This window comes from Podarcis pityusensis (assembly GCF_964106645.2).
Source record: "Podarcis pityusensis genome assembly, chromosome: 17".
In the NCBI taxonomy this organism is placed as follows: Eukaryota; Metazoa; Chordata; class Lepidosauria; order Squamata; family Lacertidae; genus Podarcis; species Podarcis pityusensis.
Genome location: NC_138042.1, coordinates 2,297,144 through 2,321,654, shown reverse-complemented (window position 1 = coordinate 2,321,654; position 24,511 = coordinate 2,297,144). Strand labels below are relative to the sequence as shown.

At 47.4% G+C, this 24,511-nt stretch overlaps 1 protein-coding gene across 6 annotated transcripts in view; it reads left to right on the top strand.

Annotated features, from left to right (window-relative positions):
• Nucleotides 1-8,253: 8,253 nt before the first annotated feature.
• IQSEC2 (IQ motif and Sec7 domain ArfGEF 2) overlaps nt 8,254-24,511 on the top strand; it is a 168,088-nt gene continuing 151,830 nt past the window's right edge. For 2 of the 6 annotated variants that reach the window (XM_080987301.1, XM_080987297.1), the window contains exon 1: nt 8,254-8,974. In XM_080987301.1, coding sequence (XP_080843427.1) covers nt 8,289-8,974 — 686 coding nt within the window. In that variant the 5' untranslated portion in view covers nt 8,254-8,288. The remainder of the gene's footprint in view (nt 8,975-24,511) is intronic. The other 4 variants (XM_080987298.1, XM_080987300.1, XM_080987302.1 and 1 more) reach the window with 3 other exon arrangements.

Sequence of the window (24,511 nt, the reverse complement as noted above, 5' to 3'; positions counted from 1 at the left end):
AATCGTAGATTGTTATAGCCAATGGGATCAAAAGACAATAAAAGCAACAACAATAAATGGAAAATGGGGCCAGGAATGGTTCAGAAAATGTTAATGGATTATCTCACAATCACCCCTGACCATTGCCTATGCTGGCTGGGACTGGGGGGGGGGGGGTTGTAGCCCAAAACGTCTGAAGGGCACCAGGTTGGGGAAGACTATACATGAGTGTGAAAAACTGAGTACAGAAAGGACAAATCACACAATCCATTATCTTGGCTTAGCCCTAGGCTGGTTGAAGAATTTAGGTGGACTTGGTGCCCAATTTCCACTGAAAATATGGGTCCTATATGACATTAGATTGCCTTTATACTGCTAGCCAAGACTAGGTTCTGTTTTCCAGTGGCAACTAAGCCTTGGAGACTGTAGGGACTGAAGCCAACACATTCTAACTGAATAGATAATTGCTCACAAGGCCTTACTTTGTGGGTGTAGTTATGACCCTGTCAAATGTTCCTGGGAACAGGTCAAAGGATGGTCTTCAAAGCAATTTGGTGAGTCTTGGAAGATAACACAGGGGAGGCAATGTGAGGTGAGATCTCTACATACGACACAGGGCAGCTAGGAAGTAAGGCTCCTTTGCAGGAGTAATGGATTGCCTCAAGAAGAATTTGCTGGTGTTGACTGTGATAACAGAAACAGGTCCTGAGGATCGGTGACACTATGGGCACTTTGCAGCCTGCTGACTCTTAGCACTAGTGGAGCACACTTTGATGCCATAGAAACCACCGATGTCAATCCCGTGATTAAATGTTGGGGTTTTCTGTCAGGAAGATGGCAGGTGAGGGCAAAGCAGGCTTGCTCTATGCACTGCAGATTCTCCTACATCCCACAGAAAACCAGGAGTCATTTGCTTCTCACAGGCTTGGAGGACATTTTGTTCTGTCAAGGGTTGCCGTTTCCCATCAAGGGCTGCAGTCAGAGCCCCACATGGGCAAAGCACCTCCACTCCCACCCCCTTCAGCAGCATGAAATGAAGCCACAGACTGTCGTTTCCCCACTCCTGGCTGTGTCGACAGTGATACAGAGGCAGAACATCTTCTGCTGCCTTATCTATGCTCATACCTCTGGCTTTGCGGCTCTGCAGTGGGAGTGGTAACAAACCCTGGGGCTGGGCAGGCGGCATAGGGGCCAGCTCCTAGGAGCCGTGGGCGCTTCAACCCTAACCCTAACCCATAATAAAATATTTGAGAGGGCCACCCCTCTCCCCAAGTTGATGGGCATTCCCATTCAAATGGTGTGCATGCACTGAGTCGTGTGATGGATTAAGCAGGGCACGGCTTACGTGGCCCCCCACAATATTTTATTCAAGTTGGCCCCCTTGGCAGATGGGAGAGGTGGGAGTGAGGAGCTATGGGTTTCTCTGCTTAGTATACAGAGACCTTCTTCTATCCACCCACCCTCTGAATCCTTGTCATGGGGGAATTCTGGTGTGTGGCTTACAGTATTTGTACAGCAGAAGCAGGGGGGTGCCAGAAGCCCAGTGCATCTGGTCTGGTTCTTACCCAGGTGGGAAACCTGCCTGCAGACTGTATAGCATGGACTGCAGGTGATTTAATGCTGCATTTTTAAAAAGTCATTGTTCCTTAAAAAACCTCAGTAACTAGCAGAGTGGAGAGGAGGCCAGGCTGCAACAGCCCACATGTCGACTGACCTCCTCAATGAGACCTGAACCCCAGTCAGCTGCAGGATATTTATAATGTTATATAGAATCCCTTCTCCCCATTTTCTTGCCTTCTTAATTTAATCCACATCCCTTTGCTATATGGCTTCAGGGTTTTTGAACTGAGACAACAGCACTTTTGCCCGTGTAGCCAACTCATAAATATTTTTTACTGAACCACAAGGAGAGCCTGGGAGTCAAGAACTACTTGCTCCTATTAAGGAAATGAGGTGGGATTATTTAAAATAAGGGCTGGGTGGTGAGAAGAGGGAGAAGTCTGCATGTTGACACTTAGCTGGGCCCGAACTCTGTCCCCTCACAGCACTTAGAGGGCATGGCAAGGAGCTGCTCATAGTCCAGGTTGCCCTGGAAACTTCTTGCTGCAGTTTTTTACAGGAAGCTTGTATTCTCTAAGGTTTGGGATGAGACGACTTGATGCCGCTTATTTCATGGAAGAGCTCAACCTGCCCCCCCCCCCCAATAAAGGCAGCAAGAGGAAGCTGCTGCCCTTGCTCTGTGCCTGCTTGGTGCTGGGAATCAACAACAGAAAGGCGGTGGCTGGTAGTAGCATTCAAGAAGAAGAAAGGTGACTTTTAAAATCCAGTGGGCTCAAATAGAAGTCCTCTCTGCCTCAATCTACTCTCTCTCTTTCTCTCTCTTATTTTGGGTGGGACTTGATTGTCTTGTGGCTTCCCACCCTTCTATTTTCGCACAGCTGATATTTTTAAAAATCTCCACGTGTCTTGTTTCCATAACAACAAAACTGCTCTGCTGCTAAGTGGGCTCATTCCCCAAAGAAGGGGGATGGGGTGTGTGAGGGAATTTGACCTTTTGACACAATCAGAGGCAAGGCACAAAGTAGTTCTGGTACAGTGTTCAGGATGTTGTGGTCAAGGTATTTTGGTAACTAAGGTAGATGAGCCAAAGAGCAACCTCCTCTTCAGTAAGTTAGCACGGGTCCAAGTCACCAGCGAATTCTCCTGCAAAATCTCAATTGAAGTGAATGAGAACTCTTCCTGCAGCTCAATTAATTTCAGTCTTGGGGCCTTTTCAGGAGAGCTTCTAGTACGGGGTGGTGGTGGTGGGGAATAACTGTGTGAGTGTTGCAGCAAAAATAACTTCAGAGTCTTGTGTCACCTTAAAGATGAACAAATTTATTATAGCAAAAGTTTATTGGACTCCAGTTCAATAAAGCTATGCCATACTAATACTTGTTCATATTTAAGGTGTCACAAGATTTGGTGCAAGCAAGAGTTTTTGGTGGATTAGGCCCCTCAAGGCAGTCTTTCGGTCAGCCAGCTAGACTTCATGTCACCTAAGATGCTGCCTTGGCTCATCGTAGACACCATCTTTTAATGTCTGTGTAATGGGTTTTTACACTTTATAAATGGCTTGTCTGCCTTTTTTTAACATTAAGCAACACATACATTATTATTTTTTAAAATCTCCTTCTCTTTAAGGGCATTTGGCATCAAAGCCCACCAGAATCCTCCACCAGACTCTGTCTCCATTACTCATTGATTTATAGCAAGGGGCTCCAATCTTGGTGCAGTGTGTGTGTGTGTGTGTGTGTGTGCGCGCGCACACACACACACACACACTGTGAGTGCACCTCCTGGTACTGATTATGGGTTAGCTAGGCCCTGAGTCATTGCAAAACCCCACTCACCTCCCTGGCCTGAGAATTTGGCTCCCTCTCAGCTCTGTTTTCCTCTCTTGCCATTTTTTTACTGTTTAACCATGACTGGTATGTGTGTATGTGTGTGCACACTGTTTAAGAAAAGGGTGGGGAGAGGCAGATCTTGGGCTTCGTTAAAAAGGCAGTGGAATGCAGCTACATCTGACTCCTGGGGCAAAGTCCAACAGGTAGCTAAACACAATTTTGTTGTGAGAACTTTCTGATAGATTACTCCACATGTTGCTGTGTATCCATTTAAAGCACACAAACACCCTGAATCCTGGGAACTGTTGTATACCCATCACAGAGCTACAATTCCCAGCACCCTTAAGAAACTATTGTTCACCAGATTTTTCTTTGTTTCTTGGGGGGGGGGGTTATACGCTTTGAAAGTATAATATGCAGGCTGTCAGTGTCATTTACATGTTGCACTTTAGAACCCCACATATTCTGGAACATCTAATTTTTTTATCTTCTTCCCTCTTGCTAGAAAGAAATGCAGCCTTGCTAAAGAAACACTGGAAATATATAAACTTATGCAGAGGCTGTGCCTGAGCTACCACTGAGAGAAAGCTATGGGGGAAGTTGTCAACTCCATAGATGACTATGGGGTTGTGGCGCTCATCTCACTTTCAGTCCGAGGGAGCTGGTGTTTGTCCGCAGACAGCTTTCTGGGTCATGTAGCCAGCAGGACTAAACCACTTCTGGTGCAACAGGACACTGTGACAAGTGCCAGAGCACACGGAAACGCCGTTTACCTTCCTGCCATGGTGGTACCTATTTATCTACTTGCACTGGTGTGCTTTTGTACTGCTGGGTTGGCAGGAGCTGGGACAGAGCAATGAGAGCTCACCCCGTCGCAGGGATTCGAACCACCGACCTTCTGATCAGCAAGCCCAAGGGGCTCAGTGGTTTAGACCACAGCACCACCCGCATCCCTACCATAAATAATAATTTATATATAGTATTCAATATATGACCCCCTGCAATCTGAATTGCTGCACTCCACGCCGAAGTACATGGTGAAAACCAAGCCATAGTGATTATTGGGCCCATGGATCTTCAAAATACTGTGAGGCAGAGTTTTTCAATTATTATTATTATTATTATTATTATTATTATTATTATGTTGCAAGATGATCAAGGGTCTGGAAACCAAGCCTTATGTGGAATGGTCGAAGGAGTTGTTTAGCCTGGAAAAGATATGATAGCCACCTTCAAATATCAAAAGGGCTATCACACAGAAGATGTTTTCTCCTGCTCTGGAGGGTGGGACTCAAACCAGTGGATTTGAGTTACAAGAAAGGAGATTCTGACTAAACAGCAGGAAGAACTTGGAGGTTTTTAAGCAGAGGTTGGATGGTCATCTGTCATGGATGCTTCAGTTAAGATTCCTGTATTGCCGGGGGCTGGACTAGATGACCCTCAGGGTCCCTTCCAACTCTACACTTTCATGATTCTTAGAGGATTATTTGTAACAGGAAAACTGATTTGCAGGGTTATTTTAAAAAAACAAAACCCTGAGGTGCATTGGTGTGACTTGCTGCACTTTGCTTGCTCTGAGTTGCCGGCTGTGAGGCCAGTTCAGTTCGTGTGCTGCCAGTGGTTTGTGCAAGCCTGCCTCTGAGAAGGGGCCCTAAGATAAGTGGCCCTGAGCTTGCAGGCACCATTGAGAACAGGAGGGTTATTGGTGAGCTTCTACTGCATTTCCGTGAATTGGAGCAGGGCACTTGTACCCCCACTCCACTCCTGGGTGATGGTGATCTATGTGAATTAGCGAAATAGAGTTGCCATTTGGATTTCCCATCTCAAGCAACAAAATGTCTGGCCCCACCTGCAGCCTCTTGTGCCATAGCCCAAATTGCTTGCAATTTAGACCTGTGTGTTCATTTTCAGTGACTCTCCAAAACCATACTGTATTCTGCAGAGTATCCAGTGATGTCAAATGCTGTGCAAAAATAAACTATAGATCTTTTAAATTGTTATTTTTAAGCTGAGCTCATTCATTAAGCATGCCCAGGGACGCCTCAGCATGGCAAAGCCACCTTCTCTTTGCTAACAGGCCCTGCAGAATGCTAGTCTTGCTTCAGTTATCTGTGTTGGTGAAGCTCCTGTCCTATGTGCACATCCCTTTGGGGATGCAGGGCAAACTGTATGAAGGAGCTGGCTAAATTTTCCAGTTCTTCCAGTAGTGTGAACTACAAAAGCAGAAGACTCTCACTGGCTCTCTTAGCATGCTCTTCCTTAGTGATGCACTAAAAAAAGCTGGTTCAGCTTGTCATTCAGGTCTGCATTTGTCTGGGAGATTATGTTTTTCCTGATGCTTCTTGGTGCTGCTGCACGAAAGCAGGTAACGCTGAGTGGGCTTTGATCCTGCTGTCTCCCTTGGGAATGGAGGGGAATATCTGTCTGGCTGCATTGACAAATCTGGGGGATCAAACAGGCAGCTTCAAATGGTTTCTCTTCTTGCCTACCTTATTTGATAGCAAAGGAACCAGAAGTCTTTGATTCTAGCAAAACTATGTTAGTTCTAATAAAGATTGCAATACCTAACCTGGTTCCACTGTGTTTGCGCACTTCCTCAGATCAGCTCACCAGTGGGGGTGGGGTGGGGGCTCCCCTGTGGATGAGACAAAGACTGCCAGCCCCCCCCAATCCCACATGCATTTCAAAAACCATATTTTCTGTGTTGGTTGGCATCCTTGCAGAATTCATGTGTTAGCTGGCTTATTCCGTTATCCTGCTATTGAATTATTTCCAAAGTAGAACTTGGTATATGCAAACCTCCATTCATTTAAATGTTAATATGGTATGGGGGCGGGTTGCTGATCCTATTTATATTGTTCCCCTCTTTAACCTTCCTTCCTTGAATTGGATTTTAGTTTTGAAGGCTTCATGGGACAGGATGCTGCACAGTTTTTACATGTATTTTTACAGGCAGACCACAGACGACCTGAATGAAACTCATGGACCACCAATGGTCTGTGGACCAGCCTGAGAACCTCTACACTGACTGGTAGCAGCTCTCCAGAGGTTCAGATGGAAGTCTTTCCCAGCCATACCTGAAGATGTCCCAGGTCAAACCTGGGGCATTCTGCATGCACTACCACTAAGCTGTGACCAAGGGAAGCCTGCTATCTGAGGGAGGCAAAACCCCTAACTGACAATTCTCCTGCCTATTTTGCATTGGCCCAAAGACATAAAACAGCACTGCCCTTCCTACCATATCATACATCTAATCAGTGGTGGAGGAAGCCTCATGTTCTTCCCACCCAGTGTGAGGGCAAACACACCCTTGAAATGCCCCTGGAGGTGAAAGCTGTGCAGGGGCAGAGGAGGATTTAGGCTGGGGAGAAGAGTTGAAACAATGCATTCCTGCTCTTTGCTGCTCAGCTCTTGCCAATACCCCCAGGAAGCAGCTTTTCTTCTCTCTCTTTGCTTTAAAGACTTCTTGGGCTAGTGTTACCAATATTTGTGTGCATGCACACAGGACAGTTAAGCCTATGAGTTGGTGCCGGGAAGCTCAAATCTCACTTCAGCTGCAACCTAGCTAGGTCCTGTGAGGTAAACAATGATTCTCTCAGACTTGAGTTTCCATCTTTGTTACTGGCCTATGTTACAAGTATGTTGGAGAGGATGTCTGTGACAAATGTATGTGAAGAACTTTGGACACCTAAAAGTTGCTGTATAAATGCTAAGTTATGAATTTATCTGCCTATTCCTTTAAGTCTGCAATAAAGGTGTTACACATCTCAGCATTGTCTGAAAATTATTTATTGGCCTTTAGTTCTGCATCTATCATATGGGTGTTGCTGTGGAAATGGAAGGGGCACAACACACTAAACATACTCAGAACAAGGCCACTGTGTGAAAGGGACTAATGTGGCTCACATCCACGTCCGCCCCATTTTTACAGACTGCCTCCTCTCCTCCATACTTAACTGTGTGCAGTACTGTACCCAAATGGTGGCCAAGCGCCACAGTCGCCTTTGACGGGACTTCACCGTCCAGGGGCCCTCTACCTTTTTACCTAGTGCACACATAAACTGGTGCTGAAAAGGCCTTCACGGATTATGGCCCTGTTCCAGCTGAAGTGCATTGCGACGGGCAATGCAAACCTATATATGTCTATTCGTGAGTAAGCGCCGTTGCTTTCAGTGGCGCTTCTTCCCTAAGAAAGGGGGTCTATCGCTGTGCCTTTGCAGCTTGCGTCCTGCTGGAAGCAAGGGGCTCCTCTTGCATCCGGGCTGCGTTTCAGCACTTGGGGCGTCCATTTATAGGGGCAGGTCTAAAATTGCGCGATCATCTAATAATGCGAAGCCTCCCATGCCACGAGCACAGTGGCAAAGAAGCACATCCCTGAGCGGCCGCTTCCTTGGCTCCCGGCTGAAGGCACCGCGCGCGGGGCGGAAGGGGCCGGGGGAAACTTGCTTGCCCCGGGAGCGCAACTCCGCGCAACCTCCCCTCCCTCCCGGGGCGCGCGCGGGGAGCAGGGGCAGCGGGAGCCCTTCCCGGCCGCTCGGGCCTCCTGCAGCGGCGGCGGCGGCGGCGGGCCGGGCTGGGGTCGGCCAGGCCGGGACGCGCGGCGGCCGCCCTCCGGCTTCGCCCCTCCCGCGGGGCTGGAGCTCGCCCTGGGCTCGCCGGGCGGCGCGCTCGCTCCCTCGCTCGCTCGCTCGCAGTGCGCAGTGCCTCTGCAGCGGCGGCGGCGGCGGCGGCGGCTCGTGGTCGCGCTCTTTCCGCGGGGCTCCCGCCGGAGGATGGTGTCCGTAGCCCGGCAGCCCTCGGCGGGCCGCGGGGCGGGTCCGTAGCTGGTGCGGGGTGGTGCCCTCCGCCGCGATCGGGAGCCGGAGGCGCCGGGCGCCGGGCGCCGCGCCAAGCGCCCGCGCGCCCCTCTTCCTCTCGCTCTCCATGGACGGGGGAGCGGGGGGCGGCCCGGGGGCGCCCGGCGCCGAGAGCCCCAACCGGGCCGTGGAGTACCTGCTGGAGCTCAACAACATCATCGAGAACCAGCAGAAGCTGCTGGAGACGCAGCGGCGCCGGATCGAGGAGCTGGAGGGGCAGCTGGAGCAGCTGAGCCAGGAGAACCGGGACCTGCGCGACGGCGAGAGGGACCGAGAGCGGCACCGCGACCGCGACCGCGACGGGCAGTACCACCCCAAGGAGAGAGAGAGCCACTACCAGACCCGCGCCGAGCGCGACGGGCAGTATCCGAACCGGGAGAGCCGCACGGAGCGGGATGTGCAGTACCCCAGCCGCGCAGACCGCGAGAGCCAGTACCAAAGCCGGGCGGACCGGGAAGGGCAGAACCCCTATCCGAACCGGGACAAGGAGCGCGAGCTACAGCACTATGGAAACCGGGACGGCGGGCAGTACCCGAGCCGGGAGAGCCACTACCGGGAAGCCTGCCAGCTGCATCGAGAGCGGCCCCCGCAGTGCCACCCCGCGCGCGAGAAGGAGCACGAGTACCCCCGGCCCCCCCGGGAGCGGGAGAGGGGGCAGCTGAGCCGGGGGGCGTCGCGGAGCTCCAGCCCGGGAGCCGGAGGGGGCCACAGCACCAGCGCCAGCACCAGCCCAGCCACCACGCTGCAGAGAAAGTAAGGAGCTGCTCCGGCCCCCGGCAGCCCCGCCGGCCCCCAGGGCCACTCTCATTGCACAAGCAGTCGCTTGGGGAGGCCATAGGAATTGGTGGATGCCGGGCGGCCAGAGTCATGGAGGCCGGCTCCCTTTATTGCATTGCAGGGGGTCCTGGGGTGCATTTTTGCTTTTTAGGATTGTGAAGTGTGGTGGTTTGGGGAGCATAGATATGTCCTGGGACTGCCCTCCTGAAACCGCTCTGCATTTCTCTGCTGCCTCTGATCTAGGCCTCTTGAGTCTTGTTGCAGTCACAGTTATTTCCCAACACCACCACATGCATCCCAGTCTGCACCCATCCCTTGCTAGCCTGGCAGTGTCCATCCTTAGAGTCAGGTCTCATTCATCCTCCTTCTTGAACCCTCGCTCCCTGCTGTGTGCACTGGACTCTGTCTGGGATCGCTCTCCCCTGCAGACCCCTGCAGACCCATCAGGGCATTCCAGCCAGAACCAGGGGTGCAGCCGAGGGGAGCTGGGGGTTCTGCTCCCCCAAACAAAAGCCTGCCCTGTAAGAAAAATCCTAGCTACGCCCATGACTAGAACCTGCTGACCCTATACTTGAGCTGGGTTTCTTCCCTTCCTGTTTTACACCAGCCTCAATTTCTTTGCTCCTTGCCAGCTTTTCCTTATTCCAGAATTCACCTCTCTCTACAGAGCAATACCGCTCTGTGCTACTGCCAGTAGATATGCTGTGTTACTCTCACCTGCCGCCCTGGGTCCTTTTCTTTCCACCATCCTTTAGGAGAATTGCTTTCCAGTTGCTCTGCGGGGGGGGGGGGTCTTATAACTGCAATGGACTGCTGAATGTGCTCTCCTGCCAGTCCTGCATCTTTCTCACTCTGTAATATACCAAATGGCTCTCCCCACCCCACTTTTTGGGGATTTAACTGTGCAGTGGATCCTAACTTAATCTCCTTGAAAAACTGGTTCTTTTGTATTAGTGCTCCTAGATGATTCCCTCCACATATTTCAGGACTCCCACCATTGCAAACACAAATCCAGGGCTAAAGTCCTACTTATATTTATTTGCATAACTGCCCCCCCCCCCCAGCAACCTTCTGAATCCTAAAGTGAATTTTCTCTGTCCTGTGTAAGGGAAAAGAGCTGCCTCTGAAAGTGACAGGATTTTTCTGTTAATCCCAATAGCCAGTCTCTAACAGAGGGTCCCTTTAGTGTTTCCTTCTAGCTATTTGGTTTGGCATGATGTTAGGCAGGGCCTTTTGCTTCTGCTTAATAGGGATGTGTATGTGGTGTACATACACTAGGGATGGGGAACTTGTAACCCTTGAGATGCCCAGGCCCCATGCCAGAGTTCAGAATTGGTGGAAGTTGGAGTCTAGCAACATCTGGGGGGCACAGGTTTCCCCATCCCTGATACACACACACACACACATGTATAAAAGCCCCCTTCCCTCTGAGTAATCCCTAAGAACCAGCCCATTGGCATAGTTTTCACTAGTGGGGTGGTTGACAGGAAAAAGCTACTGCTTAGGACAGGGACTGGATCCTCCCAGCCCCCAGATCTTGCTGAAATGTGGCTTAAGGGTTACATCCAAAAAAGTAGTGTTGCTACCGAGTGTACCATTGCTATGATGAGCGGTGAGGGTCTGAACTGATGCTTGAGGGATGTGCATGTGTGGGTGTGAAATGATTTCGCATGGGTTGCCCAGTGTTATGTACTGAGTATTGAGTTCAGGGACTGAGAAAAGAATATTGGGGGGATGAGGTACCTGCTGATTTGTGGAGTGTGTAGGAATCATGCCTTCTAAGTGCCTAGGGGAGAAAGAGTAGGATTAAATGACTTGGAGTGACAAATATAGGAACCAGGACTGCTGGGTTCCTGGTACATCAACTCTGGAAGAGAACAGGATTCGTGTCCCCCTGCCCCCTTGGCTCACATCACCTTCTTGCTCCAAGAATAGGGAGCTGGTGGTTCTCTCTGTGTTACTGGAGTTCAGCTCCCCTCCCCAGCCAGCATGGCCAATTGTCAGGAATGATGGGGGAGTCAAAAAAATCTATGGCGAGCCACAGATTGCCCATCCCTGTTCCAGATGCACTTGGTAAGAACCATGTTGAAATAATTGCACACTTGGCACCTGGGGCTTAAAAGTTTCCACCTGCTCCTCAGTGGTAAAGCACATTCTTTGTGTGCAGTCAGAGGACCCCAGGCACAACCTTTGGCAGGTCCAGGTCAGGCTGGGAAAGACCCCTTAGTGGAAACCTCCAGGGAGCTGCAGCTAGTCAGGGTCTGAGCTGGATAGACCAATGACAGTTTCCTACGTTAGCTTACGAAAATGCATGTCGTAATATATTTGATACTCTGTATGGTGTTATAAGACTCTTTCTTGTCAACAGTCCTTACAATTGCCATGTAAGGTAGGTCAGAAGTATTTTTCATGTACTGAAGACTTGGGGGGAGGGGAGATTGAGAGAACTGACTTTCCTAAGGAGCCTGCAAAACAGGCGAGATTGGAAGCCGGCATTTCTCCACCCTTTGAACATTGGTGCAGGAGTTGTTCTGAAGCAGACTGTTTGAAGAGGCACACCTGTTTATTTCAGCCCTCAGGCCCATGTCCTCTTTGCTAAGGCTCCCCCTCCTCTCTCCCCCTCCCCACATTGTTACTAGTGCATCTGATCTCCTCCAACAGCACCCCCTGCTTTGATGCTGATGCCTTCTGTTTGGGGGGATATGGGGGTGTTTGAACTAAATCACTGTACCTGGGAAGTTGATCTCCAGGACAGGATATGTTCTAGTTGCCCACGAGTTTTGGCTGAAGAGATTAGGATGCAGTTAGCCCTGAAAGCTTTGGGATCTGCTTTGGAAATGGCAGCAGGAGAGGCTGTGTGGGGTGGGAATTGACGAATCCAGCAGTGTGTTCTTTCTCTCTCCCTCCTCATCCCCGCCTCCTTCTCCTGGATAGAAATTAGCAAAGTGGTTTGATGCTGCAAATGACTTAAAACCAGCACAAATGTGTCTTGCCATTCCCGCCCACTCGCTACCGACACCAGGGAGGCGGTTTTTGAGAGCCTGGAGAGGTGGGTGGGTTCTCTGAGCCTCTTCTCCTTGCTGGTAAAAAACCAGAAGTGGCTAGAGGCACCTGCTCTGGCCTACAGCCTTTACTCTGTTTTTTGCATTTGAGCTGGAAACTGAGCACCGCTCCCTTCACGCCCCTGCCTCTAAGGTCGCTAGTAGCTGGAGCTGGTGCAGCATAGTGGCTGAGTAGGATGTGTGATCTGTGTATCCAAAAGCCTTTAATTCAGTTCTCATCGCTGAGTGGTCTTAAGCAAACTGTCATACCTCAGCCCTCCCTCTGTAATACGGGGATGATATTAACACTGGCCTACCTTAACAAGGTTGTTGTACAGAGTAGTGAGAGATGGTATGCAAATGCTTTGATCACTCAACAAAGCAGTATAGGAATATACTTCTTTCCCGGCACTTGGAAGAGAGCAGTGGTCTTCCAATGCCGCCCATTTGTCAGCCCCAGAAGATGGTGGTAGCCCAGCCAATTTTTTCACCTCTTCCACCTGAGGGAGATTGGAAGGGAATGTATTTTCCCATCAGTCCATCGCGGTTTGCTGCATGGGATGAAAACATGTGGTTGTTGAAAGCTTCTCTGGGATTGATTTTTCTCACTCCACTGCCAGCCATCAATTGGAAAAACGGTTGCGGTCCACTCTGGAGGCAATTGTAAGTCTGTGCTTGGGAAGCCAGGGAACTAACTGTTCTCGATATAAAGTCTGCCCTGCTTGTTTCTTAGCCTAGGTGCATAAGCAGAGTTACAAAAGCCGTTTGTCTCATACTGTGAGACAGAAATGTCTAGGCATGTGAGTAAAAGCGAGAAGGGAGCAATAGCTAGCCTGCCCAATGGCCCCTCCCAATTGTGTGCATGGCTCATCAGATATTTCTGGGGAATGCTGAAGAGTATGTTTGCATTACGTAATTCTGGTGAGCTGCAGAACCACTAGCCCCAGAGTCAGTGCTGTGAGAGAGGCAGGGAGAGTTAGGAATGATTTAAGGCCAGATTTTCTGGGAGACTCTGGCCAGATCTCAGGCAAGGAGCCTACAGTTCTGGCTAGTGCTGCAGCTATGTTGATCTGCGTCAGTCTGTGGGATCTGCTCTGCACTCCCAACCACAGGTGCAGCGGGCCAAAAGTGGATGTTGGTAGCAGGTTGATGCTCTTCCTTGCACATCTCCCTTGTTCCCTTTCTTCTGTCCCTCTAGGTGAGAAGACAGTGTTGTGATGCAGACAACATCATTCATTGATATTAGGATTGCAACTAATGTAATCAAGGTGGCACCCTGACTCGCAGCATTCCTACAAATCAAGGTTAGGAACTGGTTGTCACATGATTGCCGTTTCTGCGAGGACCACCATGTGGCCAGCCAGACATATTTAAGTCTCAACAACAGGCTGGTGTGTAGGACCCGCTGCAGGTTGCTGAGAAAAGGGACAAGTTTCATATTGCACTAAAAGTATTCCTGTTGCCAAGAGTGGCAGCCGTTCATTTAATGCCCTCTATCCTCTGTACTGCATCTTTTTAAAATAATAATAATAACTTTTTATTAGATTTCCAATATTTGCCCAATATTACCACACTTTTGCCAATTATACAGATTTGAATCAAAATAATTCAATTAATTCAAAATTTATACAATTTAATAAAAGTAGTTTCCCGCACTCCTTGATCAATGTTTTTGTCCAGTTCTTATATTGCTGCAGTTCATATTTTTCATTAACTTCTAATTACATTTCAGTTGGTATATTAATCATTAAGATAACGGCTGCATTTTTAACGATTACTATTCGTGTTATTATCTAACTTTTCATAGGATTTCAAATGAGGTGCTCTAATTATTTTCCTTTTCTCTGCGTGTGTCAGCCTCAATATGTCCAGTTATGAAGTCCTTGGCCTTTGCTGCCCTCCAACTGCTGTTGTCTCTCATCTTAACTGGGGTGCGGCTATAATCCTGGAGAATTCTCAAAATGTTTTTTTAAAAAAATAATATTTATTAAAGTTTCACACAAAAAAAGAATCACATTAATAAAAAAGAAAAATTTAAGAATAAAAAGAGAAATACACAATACAAAATACAAAAGGAAAAAAGAAAAAACAGTTAAAAACAATTCCGTCTTTTCATGACTTCTTTTACATTTACTTGTTTCCCGGACCTCCTCATACCTCCCTCTTTTGTATTCCAATTCAGTTTGTTAGTCCAGCAATTTCTTTCTCTCCTTTTTAATCTCAATCCTTAATCTTAATATATTATAACATTAAGTTTTTACCTATTAAAAACCAATTTTTCCATTCTTTTGACCTTTTTAATCTTAATCCTTAATCTTGATATATTTATAACTTTAACGCCTGTACAGCTAGAAGCCACTTAACTTCAATCCAACATCACTCTAACATTCATTAATTTTGCAATATTTCTGTAAATAATCTTTAAATTTCTTCCAATCTTCTTCCACCGATGAGAATTCTCAAAATATTTCACTAGCTCCCTCCCATTGTGCTCTCATCTTGCTCGGTGTTTTCAGACAGCAACATACTCCAACAGTCCACCTTTCTCACTACTCAGTCTTGAAGTTTCTACAGCCTGAGAAAGAGGGATCCAACTTCTGCCACAGGGGATCTTGGAGTACTTCATTTTAATTAATAACCACCAACGTCTCTGTGCCTCACGTGTTTGCACCCCCAAATTCCTTTCATCTTTACAACTGCATTTTGGCCAAAGTTCACTTGAGTTATATCTCTTCTCTGTTGTTTTTAAGAGGGGATGGTAGAGAAGGTATCCACTCTAATTTCCCAAGATAATCCATTCCAGCATTAGAGCTCTCCCTTCCTTCCATCTCTTTAAACCACACACAGCTAACTGTTCTTTTAATCACAAGTTTTATTCCATACTGCAAACCAACCTCATTTTACATCTTTAAAATTTTGCGTCTGGAGAAGTTTGCCAAATAATTAATAAAGAAGCTCAAAGTAAACAGGAAACCAGAGGCTCCCCTCTCCGCCATCCACCGCCCACACCGAATAAAATCTTTTCTCAGTTCCAAAGCTCAGATCAATGCAGCTGGATAATTCTGCAGTTCTGATGACAATATCTTCTCTTGGAGTGTGCCTGACCTTAAAGCCAATTAGAAATGCAATTAACAAGAGAACCTCTGCTTCTTAATGCCGGCGTAGGAGGGTTTCACTAGGCAAAGTGCTTTTTGCACTCAGTGCCTCCCTGCCCCCTGCATTACATGCCAGAACGAGAGCCAGGTACTGAGACTGTGAGTGAAGCCTGCTCCACCCTTCCCTGGGAGGAATGTCCAAAAACGATTTACCCTCTATCATTCTTGTTTTCCTTCGCCTTTGATCCCTGCGGTGTTGTGGGGGGCTGCCTCCATTAAGGCAGATAGGCACCAGAAACCCCTCTGTACTGTATCTAGGGGAACTTACCCATCTCCTGACAACATTATGTTCTGTATATCCCCAGCTCTTGCCGATAGCAAACTATGACACTGAAGGGAGGAAGAAACAGGGATATCATAGACATGAGTAAGTGCTATATCATAGAAAAAGTGGATGTGTAGTGGCTGCTTTTGGCAGCAGTCACACATGTAGCGTAATATCTAATGTGGCCTTAGGTGAGATCATGTCCCAGAAACCAATTGTAACATTAGGGAGGAATCTAGATTGTACTCTTACTTCATGCAGGGAGCCACATATATCAGAAGCAGTGTAAAAAACTGCACTTTTGTGCAGCTTCCGGAGAGGTAAGCACTGCTTGAACGCTACTGCTCTAGTGTACTCTGTCAGAATGATGTTCTGTCTGTTCTTCCTGAGAGATAGAGTCAGCCCTGTCTGCATCCATGGAAATATGCCACAGGTAACATTAACAACCCTCCCAGGCCTAGCAGCACTGTGTTCTGAGGGATCCAGGCAGAGGCTTCAGCGGTGTTTGCCAGGCTAAGAAGACCTTACAGAATGCCCCCTTTCCCCCTTCCTCTGTCCCCCTTCCCCAGCCATCACCATCATTGATTGCATTTCTATCCCACTTTTTTCTCCAGGGAGCTCAAAGTGGTGTAGATGGTTCTCCCCCTCCTCATTTAATCCCCACAACAACCCTGTGAGGTAGGTTAGGTTGAGATACAGTGACTGGCCCAAGGTCACCCAGTGAACTTCATGGTTGAGGGGGGATTTGAACCCTTGTCTTTCCCAGGTCCTAGTTCTAACCACTATACCACCCTGGCTCTCAATAATTAATTTCTAAAAGTTCTGTGCCAGTTCAGTTTCCTAGATCAAGGAGGAAGAAAACAGGTGAATGTTGCTGAGTGTCCCCATGACTATACTCCTCAGCATGTAAATTCTGTGGCCTTTCTTAGTTATCTGCACAAGGGTCCTAACTAGCAGCAGACCTAGGGGCTATTTCACACATGCATGTTCACCCAGGGGTGACTGGAACATCAAGTGATGCTTTGCATGAATGAGTAAGCACAGACCAGACCCACAGAAAGAGCCATCCTCACACCTTGGAATTACCTTAAGCATAGTGCTTGTCTCTGGAGCCTTCTGGCTCATACTTGCAGATATGAGTGTGCTTTTTAGTTGGTAGGATCTTGCTGGGGTGTAGGAACTTTTCTCTTTGGCTCTTGGGGAGTTATCATTGCCTTCGCTTGTTGCAGAACTGTGGCAGGATAGTGCTTCACATACATTTCCCCAATGTTCTTACTGCCACTTGTCTCACAAACACAGACTCCAGTAGCTGCACATCAAAGCTTCCTCTAGGGCATTAGTGTCGGGTTGCAGTGTAGGTCATTTCACCCTGTGCTGCAGCTCTGTGCATGAAGGCAGTGTTGGGCACTCTTGGGAGCTTGCTCAGCAGCTGTTCCCCCAGCTGTCTCTCCAGCAAGCAGCTGCTTTCTGCATCTTAATAAAACAATACATCTCTTTGCAAACAGCCCCACCCTTTCCCAAACCACTTGGCGAGAGTGCCTGCTTCTTTTAAAAACTTGTCTGTAGGTTTACCTGGAAATAAGTCCTACTGGTTTACTCCTGAGTAAGGAAGCGAAGCATGCATTGGAAATCATCTGAAAGAGAAAACCAGCCCTAAGGAGCTGTTTAGGAAGACTGGAGAAGACATGTGGGTTGTCTCAAATTTGGGCCTCTTTTTTTAACACTTGAAATTATTCCAAGAGGGGGAAGCGGTGAGAGGAAAAGTCTGAGATTGAAGCTGTGTGGCAGGCAAAGAGGAGGATTACTGTGTGATGATAATGGTTTGGGGCTTTTAAGTTGTACACAGGATCTTCATTTGAGTCAGGGCCCGCAGCCGAACTGTTTTCAGCAACAGGGCAGCCTTTGCAAATTGGGTGCCCTTCAGATGATTTGGATGGCAACTACCATCATCCCATCAGTTACTAATGGCTCTCTTTGTACAGCCCCAATGGGAAGACCCTTGAGGGGAAAGATTTGGTACTCTCCAGTTGGGGCAACTGCTAGCATTAGAAGTTCTTATGTCCTGAGAGGTAAATTACAAGGCCTAGTTCTCATTGAGGTGGTGAACCTATTGGGACTGTCTCACTTCAGACTGTTGGTGTGGACTTGCATGATGGAATGACCCTCCACCCACACAGAAATTCTATTTATAAAATAAATCTGTCAAGGAGAAGGCTTCTAAGCTAGCTTTCGCTTTGACATGCCTGCTTTCTACGTGGAGGGATTTTTCAAAAATGACAAATAAATATGGAGCAGCATTTTATCAGTCCAGTTCAGCAGTCTAAAGTGGTACAGCCCAGACATTGATTTACCACTCCTAAGCTTAACTCTCTTCAACACATAGCAGTAAGGATGTTCATTAAATTGTAAGTTTTCATATTTCATTTCAGGCAACAGTCCTCTTCTTTCTTCAGACATTCAGAAAGGTGTTTTCACTGAAAGCTTAACAATATATACATGTATTTAATAGAAAAAACTACTCTTGTGTAAGTTATTTTTACACTTCTTACAGGATTTGTAACATGGGTCATTTGCAAGAGGGTCCACAACTAGTCCAGGGGGGTTGACAATATTTTTTCTGCTCATCAGGTTAGGTTCATTCATGAGCAGTCTGTTAAAAGGGACAAGAGTAATTTCCTTAGCATTGATGAGGTTTACAATATGATCCTAAGTGTGTTTTCTCAGAAGTCATCAGTAGGACTTGAAGTGCAGCCAAGTGTGTAGGTTTTGGTGTTAGTTAATATTTGTATGTAAAAGTTACTTCTAAGGATTTTATTTCTTTGCCCCATCAGCCCTGAAATCCATTCCCAGATTGTTTCATCTAGGCAACATCCCAGTGCTGATGGCAAGTTCTCTTCTTGTACCTTTCAGAGCTTATCAAGACTTCCTTTTGTGCTACATTTCTAAGCACAGGTCCGGCCTTTTTAAGCTCTATGTTTGAGCCCCCCCCCCACCTGGCACTTTCCCCGGGAAAACCTGTATTTTACCACTGAATTGGAGCAAACAGCAATTCATGGAAAACCCAATTGCTGTTTGCTCTGATTCAGCAGTAAAACATAAGTTTTCCCAGGGGGAAAGCTCTGGGACAAAAACAAAAAACAAAACCACATGCTGGGACATGGAGCTTTAAAGTCCGAACTTATGCCTGGAAAGCATGGTGCAAAAGGAAGTCTTGATGAGTCCTCATACACAAACTGGGTATCAGCCCTTAGTTATAAATAAGGTTAAAGAGGTTGACATGGTCTAAATTCCATTGAGTAAGTGGGGCTTACTTCAGGCACATGGGTATAGGATTGTAATCTAAATTGATCTCTGATTTTATGCTGTGAACTGCCCTGAATACTACAAATGAAGAGTGGATTACAATAATAATAATAATAATAATAATAATAATAATAATAATAATATATTGCATTGCCACTGAGCCATAATTTGAGTGACTAGTGGAGTTATGGACAGGGTGAATAATCTGGGCTGCTGGAACCTCGCTGGCCTGGTTATCACTGCGGTGGCAAATCTGTGTCTGTGCTGGACCACTTTAGACTGCAGCTGGAGGCTCACTTAGTGGGATGGCCAATTGCCTCTGCAGCACCTGCTGCTCTTACTCCAGGCCAAGGTCTCTTGCCATCCCTGATTACAGGATCTTCCCTTGGAAGAATCCCCCCACAACACTCCAAGGAAAGCGCAGACTTTGCCTCATCACCAAAGGCAAACATGAAATTATATGTTTTGTTAATAAAGCATAAGTAAACTAAGTAGGCATAGAATTAGACACAGAAAATAATATGCAACAAATTTATCACATTTATATTTTCCTTGAAGGAAACCAAGGCAGTGCATATGCTTCCCTGCCCCCCATTTCATCCTCACAACTTTGTGAGGTAGGTTAGAGGATTAGCTGCCTATACACCAACATTTAAAGCACATGACTTACTCCAAAGAATCTTGGGAACCGGTTTACCCCCAGAGCTACAATTCCCAGCACCCTCAATAATGTGCTTTGAATGTATGTTGTATATTCAGCCAACATCACCCAGTGAGCATCACAGCTAAATGAAGATTTAAACCTTGGTCTCTCCAGACCTATACCGACACCCTAAGCCACTACACTGCACCTCACTGACAGCTAGCTTATCTTAAATTCAATTGTATTTGTAAGTGGTAAACTTACCTTGGCCTCAAATGCCTTTGCTAAAGCCAAAGTTTGGGTTCCTGTTTGTAGAACAGTTAGCCTGCAATAGATGTGGTCAGCTCCATCCTTATTTCAGACATTGTGATATATCGATATATCACAATGTTTAGCTGGTGATACAGTATATCACGATCTTGGAAACCAGATATCGCCTGGCCCTATGGAAGAGGACCATGGCTGCTGATCCCACTGCTGAGTTTGTCATACCCACTGCCACTGTTGCCTGATCTCCGTGTGTTAAGTGGGTTGTGGAATGTATAAAAAGAGCCTATTTGTGTCTACAACTGTATGTGTACAGAGCCTGCGTGTAGGGAAACCTGTGACCCTCCAGCCACCATTGGACTTCAGTGCCTCTCAGCTTCAGCCAGTGTGGCCAGTGCTGATGGGATGATGGGAGCTGAGATCCAGCAACAACTGGAAGGCGACAGGCTTCCCATCACTGGGGTGCATCTTCCACACACTCAGGAAGTCTGATTGTGTGTAGATGTGTTGCAGGGCCTTTTATGCTGAAGATAATGGAGTTCAGGGATTGGAGGTAGCAGATGCACCAACGTCAGCGGCAAGATCAGTGAGCCTGGTTCCCCTGCCACATTTTTAGTGTATGCATCTGTGTGGGTGGGAAATGTCTGAAGAGTGCATCTGTTTTTTTAAAAAAAATTATTTCCATATGTAGTAATGTAATGAAACGAGTTAACTAAGACTAAGGAGCTGGCTGGTGATGAAAACAACAGGTGTATGGGACTGAGGTGGCAGGAAGTAGTCATACTAGATTACAATGTCCGGTTTTGTTGAGGTCAGCATAGCATTCCAAACCCTGACTTCTGAGGGAAGTGGGGTAGGATTTGTTGGCAGTTTCCTGTATGCCACATGTGACATTGTCAAGGGTGGCTTCTCGGTTTGAAGGCACTCCTTACATGGGAAACGATGCAGGTAGACTGCTTGGGCTTCCTCTGTGTCTGCCCACTAGGATGGGGAACTGGTGGCCTTCCAGATGTTGTTGCTCTCAAACTCCCAGCAGCCTCAGCCAGCATGGTCAGTCCTCAGGGATGGTGGGAGCTGTGGTCCAGCTTCATCTGGAGGGCCACAGGTTCCTCATCCTTACAATTCATGCACTATCCAGGATGGAGTGTGTGTGTGCTTTTGTAGCTGTTGCTGGCCAACTGCTGTATCCCATTCCCCTCCCTTGCTGCTGCTATGTGGTAGCTTTTGAATTCTCCCTGTCATTTTCAATCAGAGTGTATCTCTGTTGCAGCTGGATGACTGGCTGCGATGGGGACAGTAAGGTTTGATTTGCAGCAGGGGAGTGCTGGGCCGCAGCGGGATGGGACTGCGATGCGGTTGGCGGAGCCCCTGGTGTATACAGAGAGCAATCAACACTGACATGAGCAACCTTATAATAGCATCAACTGGCACCCCTTGGCTCCCATACATTCAACCACTTATACAAGTTAGACTCCTGTTTTCATACCAAATGCACACTGAGAATATGGGGAAGCCCACCTTTTCCAAGAAGACAACCTGGCTGTGGCTGATGGGAGTTGCCTTCGTCATTTATATACACAACCTCACTGTCATGCTGCACTTGTAAGGTCTACAGCTTTCATACTTGTTCCTGGGCTGAGCTTGCTGTTTACACTGCTAGGATCAGTTTCTCACTCAGAACACTGGAGATCTATCCTTCATGCACCCCGATTCATTCAGGCTTTATTGGCATAACTGAGACAAGGAAATCATAAAAGAGGATAAAAAACCCATCCATAAAACATTGGTAATCCAGACATTTTAAACACATAAAACATATAGAAGACTCAGTAGCCACTATTAAGTACAATTAAGTAGTTTTAAAATTGCTTAAAAATATTGGCTAAATATCCTGAAACAATTGCAGCAGTTTTGGGAATATCATCTCAACAGATATTGAATTACAAATTATTTGCAAGTAGATACTTTGAGCATCAAAGGTGTGAAGGAGCAGCCACTTCACAGGGCATGTTCTTAAGGATGTGTTACTGGGATCCAGTGTGCTAATCCTGATTTAGGGGGCCAGCTGGATTGGGAGCAACCTATTCAGGTGACTTTTCTCATTTAGGAGGTGCTGGGTCCAACCCTGTCTCAGTTGGTGCACAGACTGGCAGCCTTGGGGACAGTGAATAAGGCTGTGACTTTTTAGGGAGGGTTTGACTATTGAACAGAGCTCCAGATTGGGCAGCTGGTTGACTGGCTCTGGGCACTATTTTTTTAAAAAAATCTACTCTATTATTTTTTTAAAGCAGCCAGTCCCCCTCTGTGACAGAGTTTGGAGGGTTGCCAGGAAACCCCAGTTTGCTGACACCAAGATGCTGCTGCTTGCTCCCTGGGGCTGTGTGAAATGTCATCAGTTCTGACCAGCCTGATGAGTGCAGCTCCAACAGCCTGTACGTTTATGTATGTGCGTATTTGTTGTTTGCGGGTAGCCAATGCCAGAAAGCCTGCTGGCTCTAACTAGCACAGAGGGTTAATTTAGCCCTTGCATATTACATCTATATTTGTCTCTCCCCCCGCCCCCAACTGCGAGATATTCCTCATCCTGCAATGAGAGCTTTGAGAGAAGAGGACTGTTATCACACGAGAGCCCTCATCTGCCACTTTCAGGAGCAAAAACATTTTGATCTGTTGATTTGAGTTTACCTATATGCTGCTTTTCCACAATTAGCTGTGCCCAAAGTGGCTTACAGCAAACATGCAAAACATTAGAAGACAAATATGCCATATACAGAGCATGTCGGTAAATTAAAAACTGACAAAAAGCAGCAATTTAACAAACAGCACAAATTCATTATTGCACACACACAAAACAATCTAAGTTTAAGTTTATGTACGAAGCTAAACAAGAGTTAACTGGCAATCAAGTTCCTGGTAGTGTTCTTCTTGCATTCCATGGAGCCTGGCTTAAATACATACAGCTGGCTCCCATATCCTTACCCCAGAGGAGGCTGACAGCAGCAAAAGGCAAATGGTGAGGGTGGCAAAGGTGGTCAGTCTCTTCCCCAGCTTCCTGGAAGTACCAATTGCTGGTGCAGGTCTTAATGCCTTATTTTGTCTACCTGGGGTGTTGCAATCCTCCTTGTTCTAGAGCTGGGAAGCTTAAGCATGAAGGAAGCAGCAGAGTCCCAGGGAAAGGAAGGAAGAACAGAAGCCTATATTTGGAGGGGGGGGCAGGTAAGCCTTTATTTTTAGAGCCCATAACTGGCAATGCTGTGTTTTGTTTTCCTCCCCCGCTTCCTACACAGGGCACACTTTGTCAATTTTCTCCCTGACAGAGTCCCTAGCAGAGATCAGTGTCTGGCTGCATAATCAGCCTGTGGAGTGGAAGTGAACATGGCCCTTGGGGAACAGATAAGGCAGGCTGTAGCCTCGCGTGCCCTTTTTGGCACTGCTGCAGCATCCAGCAGATCATTGCAGTGCCAGGCCGGATCACTGGCTTCCCTGCCAGCACCCCCTTGTTCCTTAATGACATTTCCTACGCAGCTGCTCCCAAGGCAGATCTGGGTAAGGAGCTGCAGTTGAGTTCCCGTTGGTTAACAAGTTGGCGAATTCTTTTTGCGTCCTCGTGGAGGCTGGAAGCCAGAAGCAGATGGTGCTGCTGGTATGTGTCAGGACAGCAGGCCTTTGCTGGGTAGTTGAGGGGTGCAGCGAGAGCTTCTTCCCCTGCCACTCCAGCACCTGTTCCTAGGAAATCAGCCTCCTGTAACCCCGTCAGTTGGGTCCAGAGACTCAGCAGGAGCAGCTTAGTGGCTCTTTCCATAAACTAGATCTGTGTGTGGATAAGGAGCAAGAGGAAGGCTTGGCACCACTTGCTGATTTCCTGATTTGGGATTCAGAGTGTCCATTAATTTGCTCCAAATCCAGGAGGAAAGCCCCTGCTATTCAGTTGTTGTCTTAGAAATTATTCTGTTCCCAAAAGAAACTGCCACAATTGTTCTTGGACTGAAAACCATCTCTTTGACCTGCTCCTTTCTCTGTGTTATATAGGAGGGATGAGCTTTCAGACATGCTGCCCCTCCTCTGCGCCATCTGATGTGCCGTCCCCAGTCAAGAGCTGCACCGGCTTGTTCTGCTGGCTCAAAATAAGCCAAGGGGAAAAGAAAATAGTAAATGTGCTGTTTTAAACTTCTGTGGCTTGCAAGTTGATTAATCAAACAATTTTTGTGTGTGCAAGTAATTTGTTGGGAACTCCATAGTAAGCGTGGTGAAAGACCTAAGGGAGCAGGAAGGGCCCCCGAAACAGGGCTGTTCTTCTGCTTGCCAGTAGAAGCTCTTGTGCCTTAGGCCAAGAGCAGAATATTCTCCAATCAAAGGACTGGGGGTGGAGAAAGACAGACAGAGACAACTATGTCACGTGACTTGTTTTGGTTCTTCAAATGAATCTTCGGTTCAAACTCAAACCTGCAGTCAGACAGAGGGAAAGGAGCAAGTTAGGTGGTAAGCAAGCGCCTCGCTTTGCAGTGCAGCCAGCAAAGTCTTGTTTGGTGGAGCTGTTTTGCATTAGCCCAGGACTGCGAGTGAGAATCTCAGCTGCTGACGGGCTGCCTGCTAGCTCTTCCTCCTCCTCCTGCTTCTCTTGTGTGAAGCAAGCGTCAAGGAAGCCTCTGGGGCTGAAAGAAAACTGTCCTTCATCTGCTCAGAGGAACTGACTTGGCGGGGGCAGAGTGGATGGGGGCATTGTCTAGCTGCATCCCAAAGAAAGAGGAGACTGCCTGACTTATCCCATGTCACACAAAAATATATCACCAAGGGCAACTGCTCCACAATAAGGAGTATAAACAAGCAAACAAATAAATT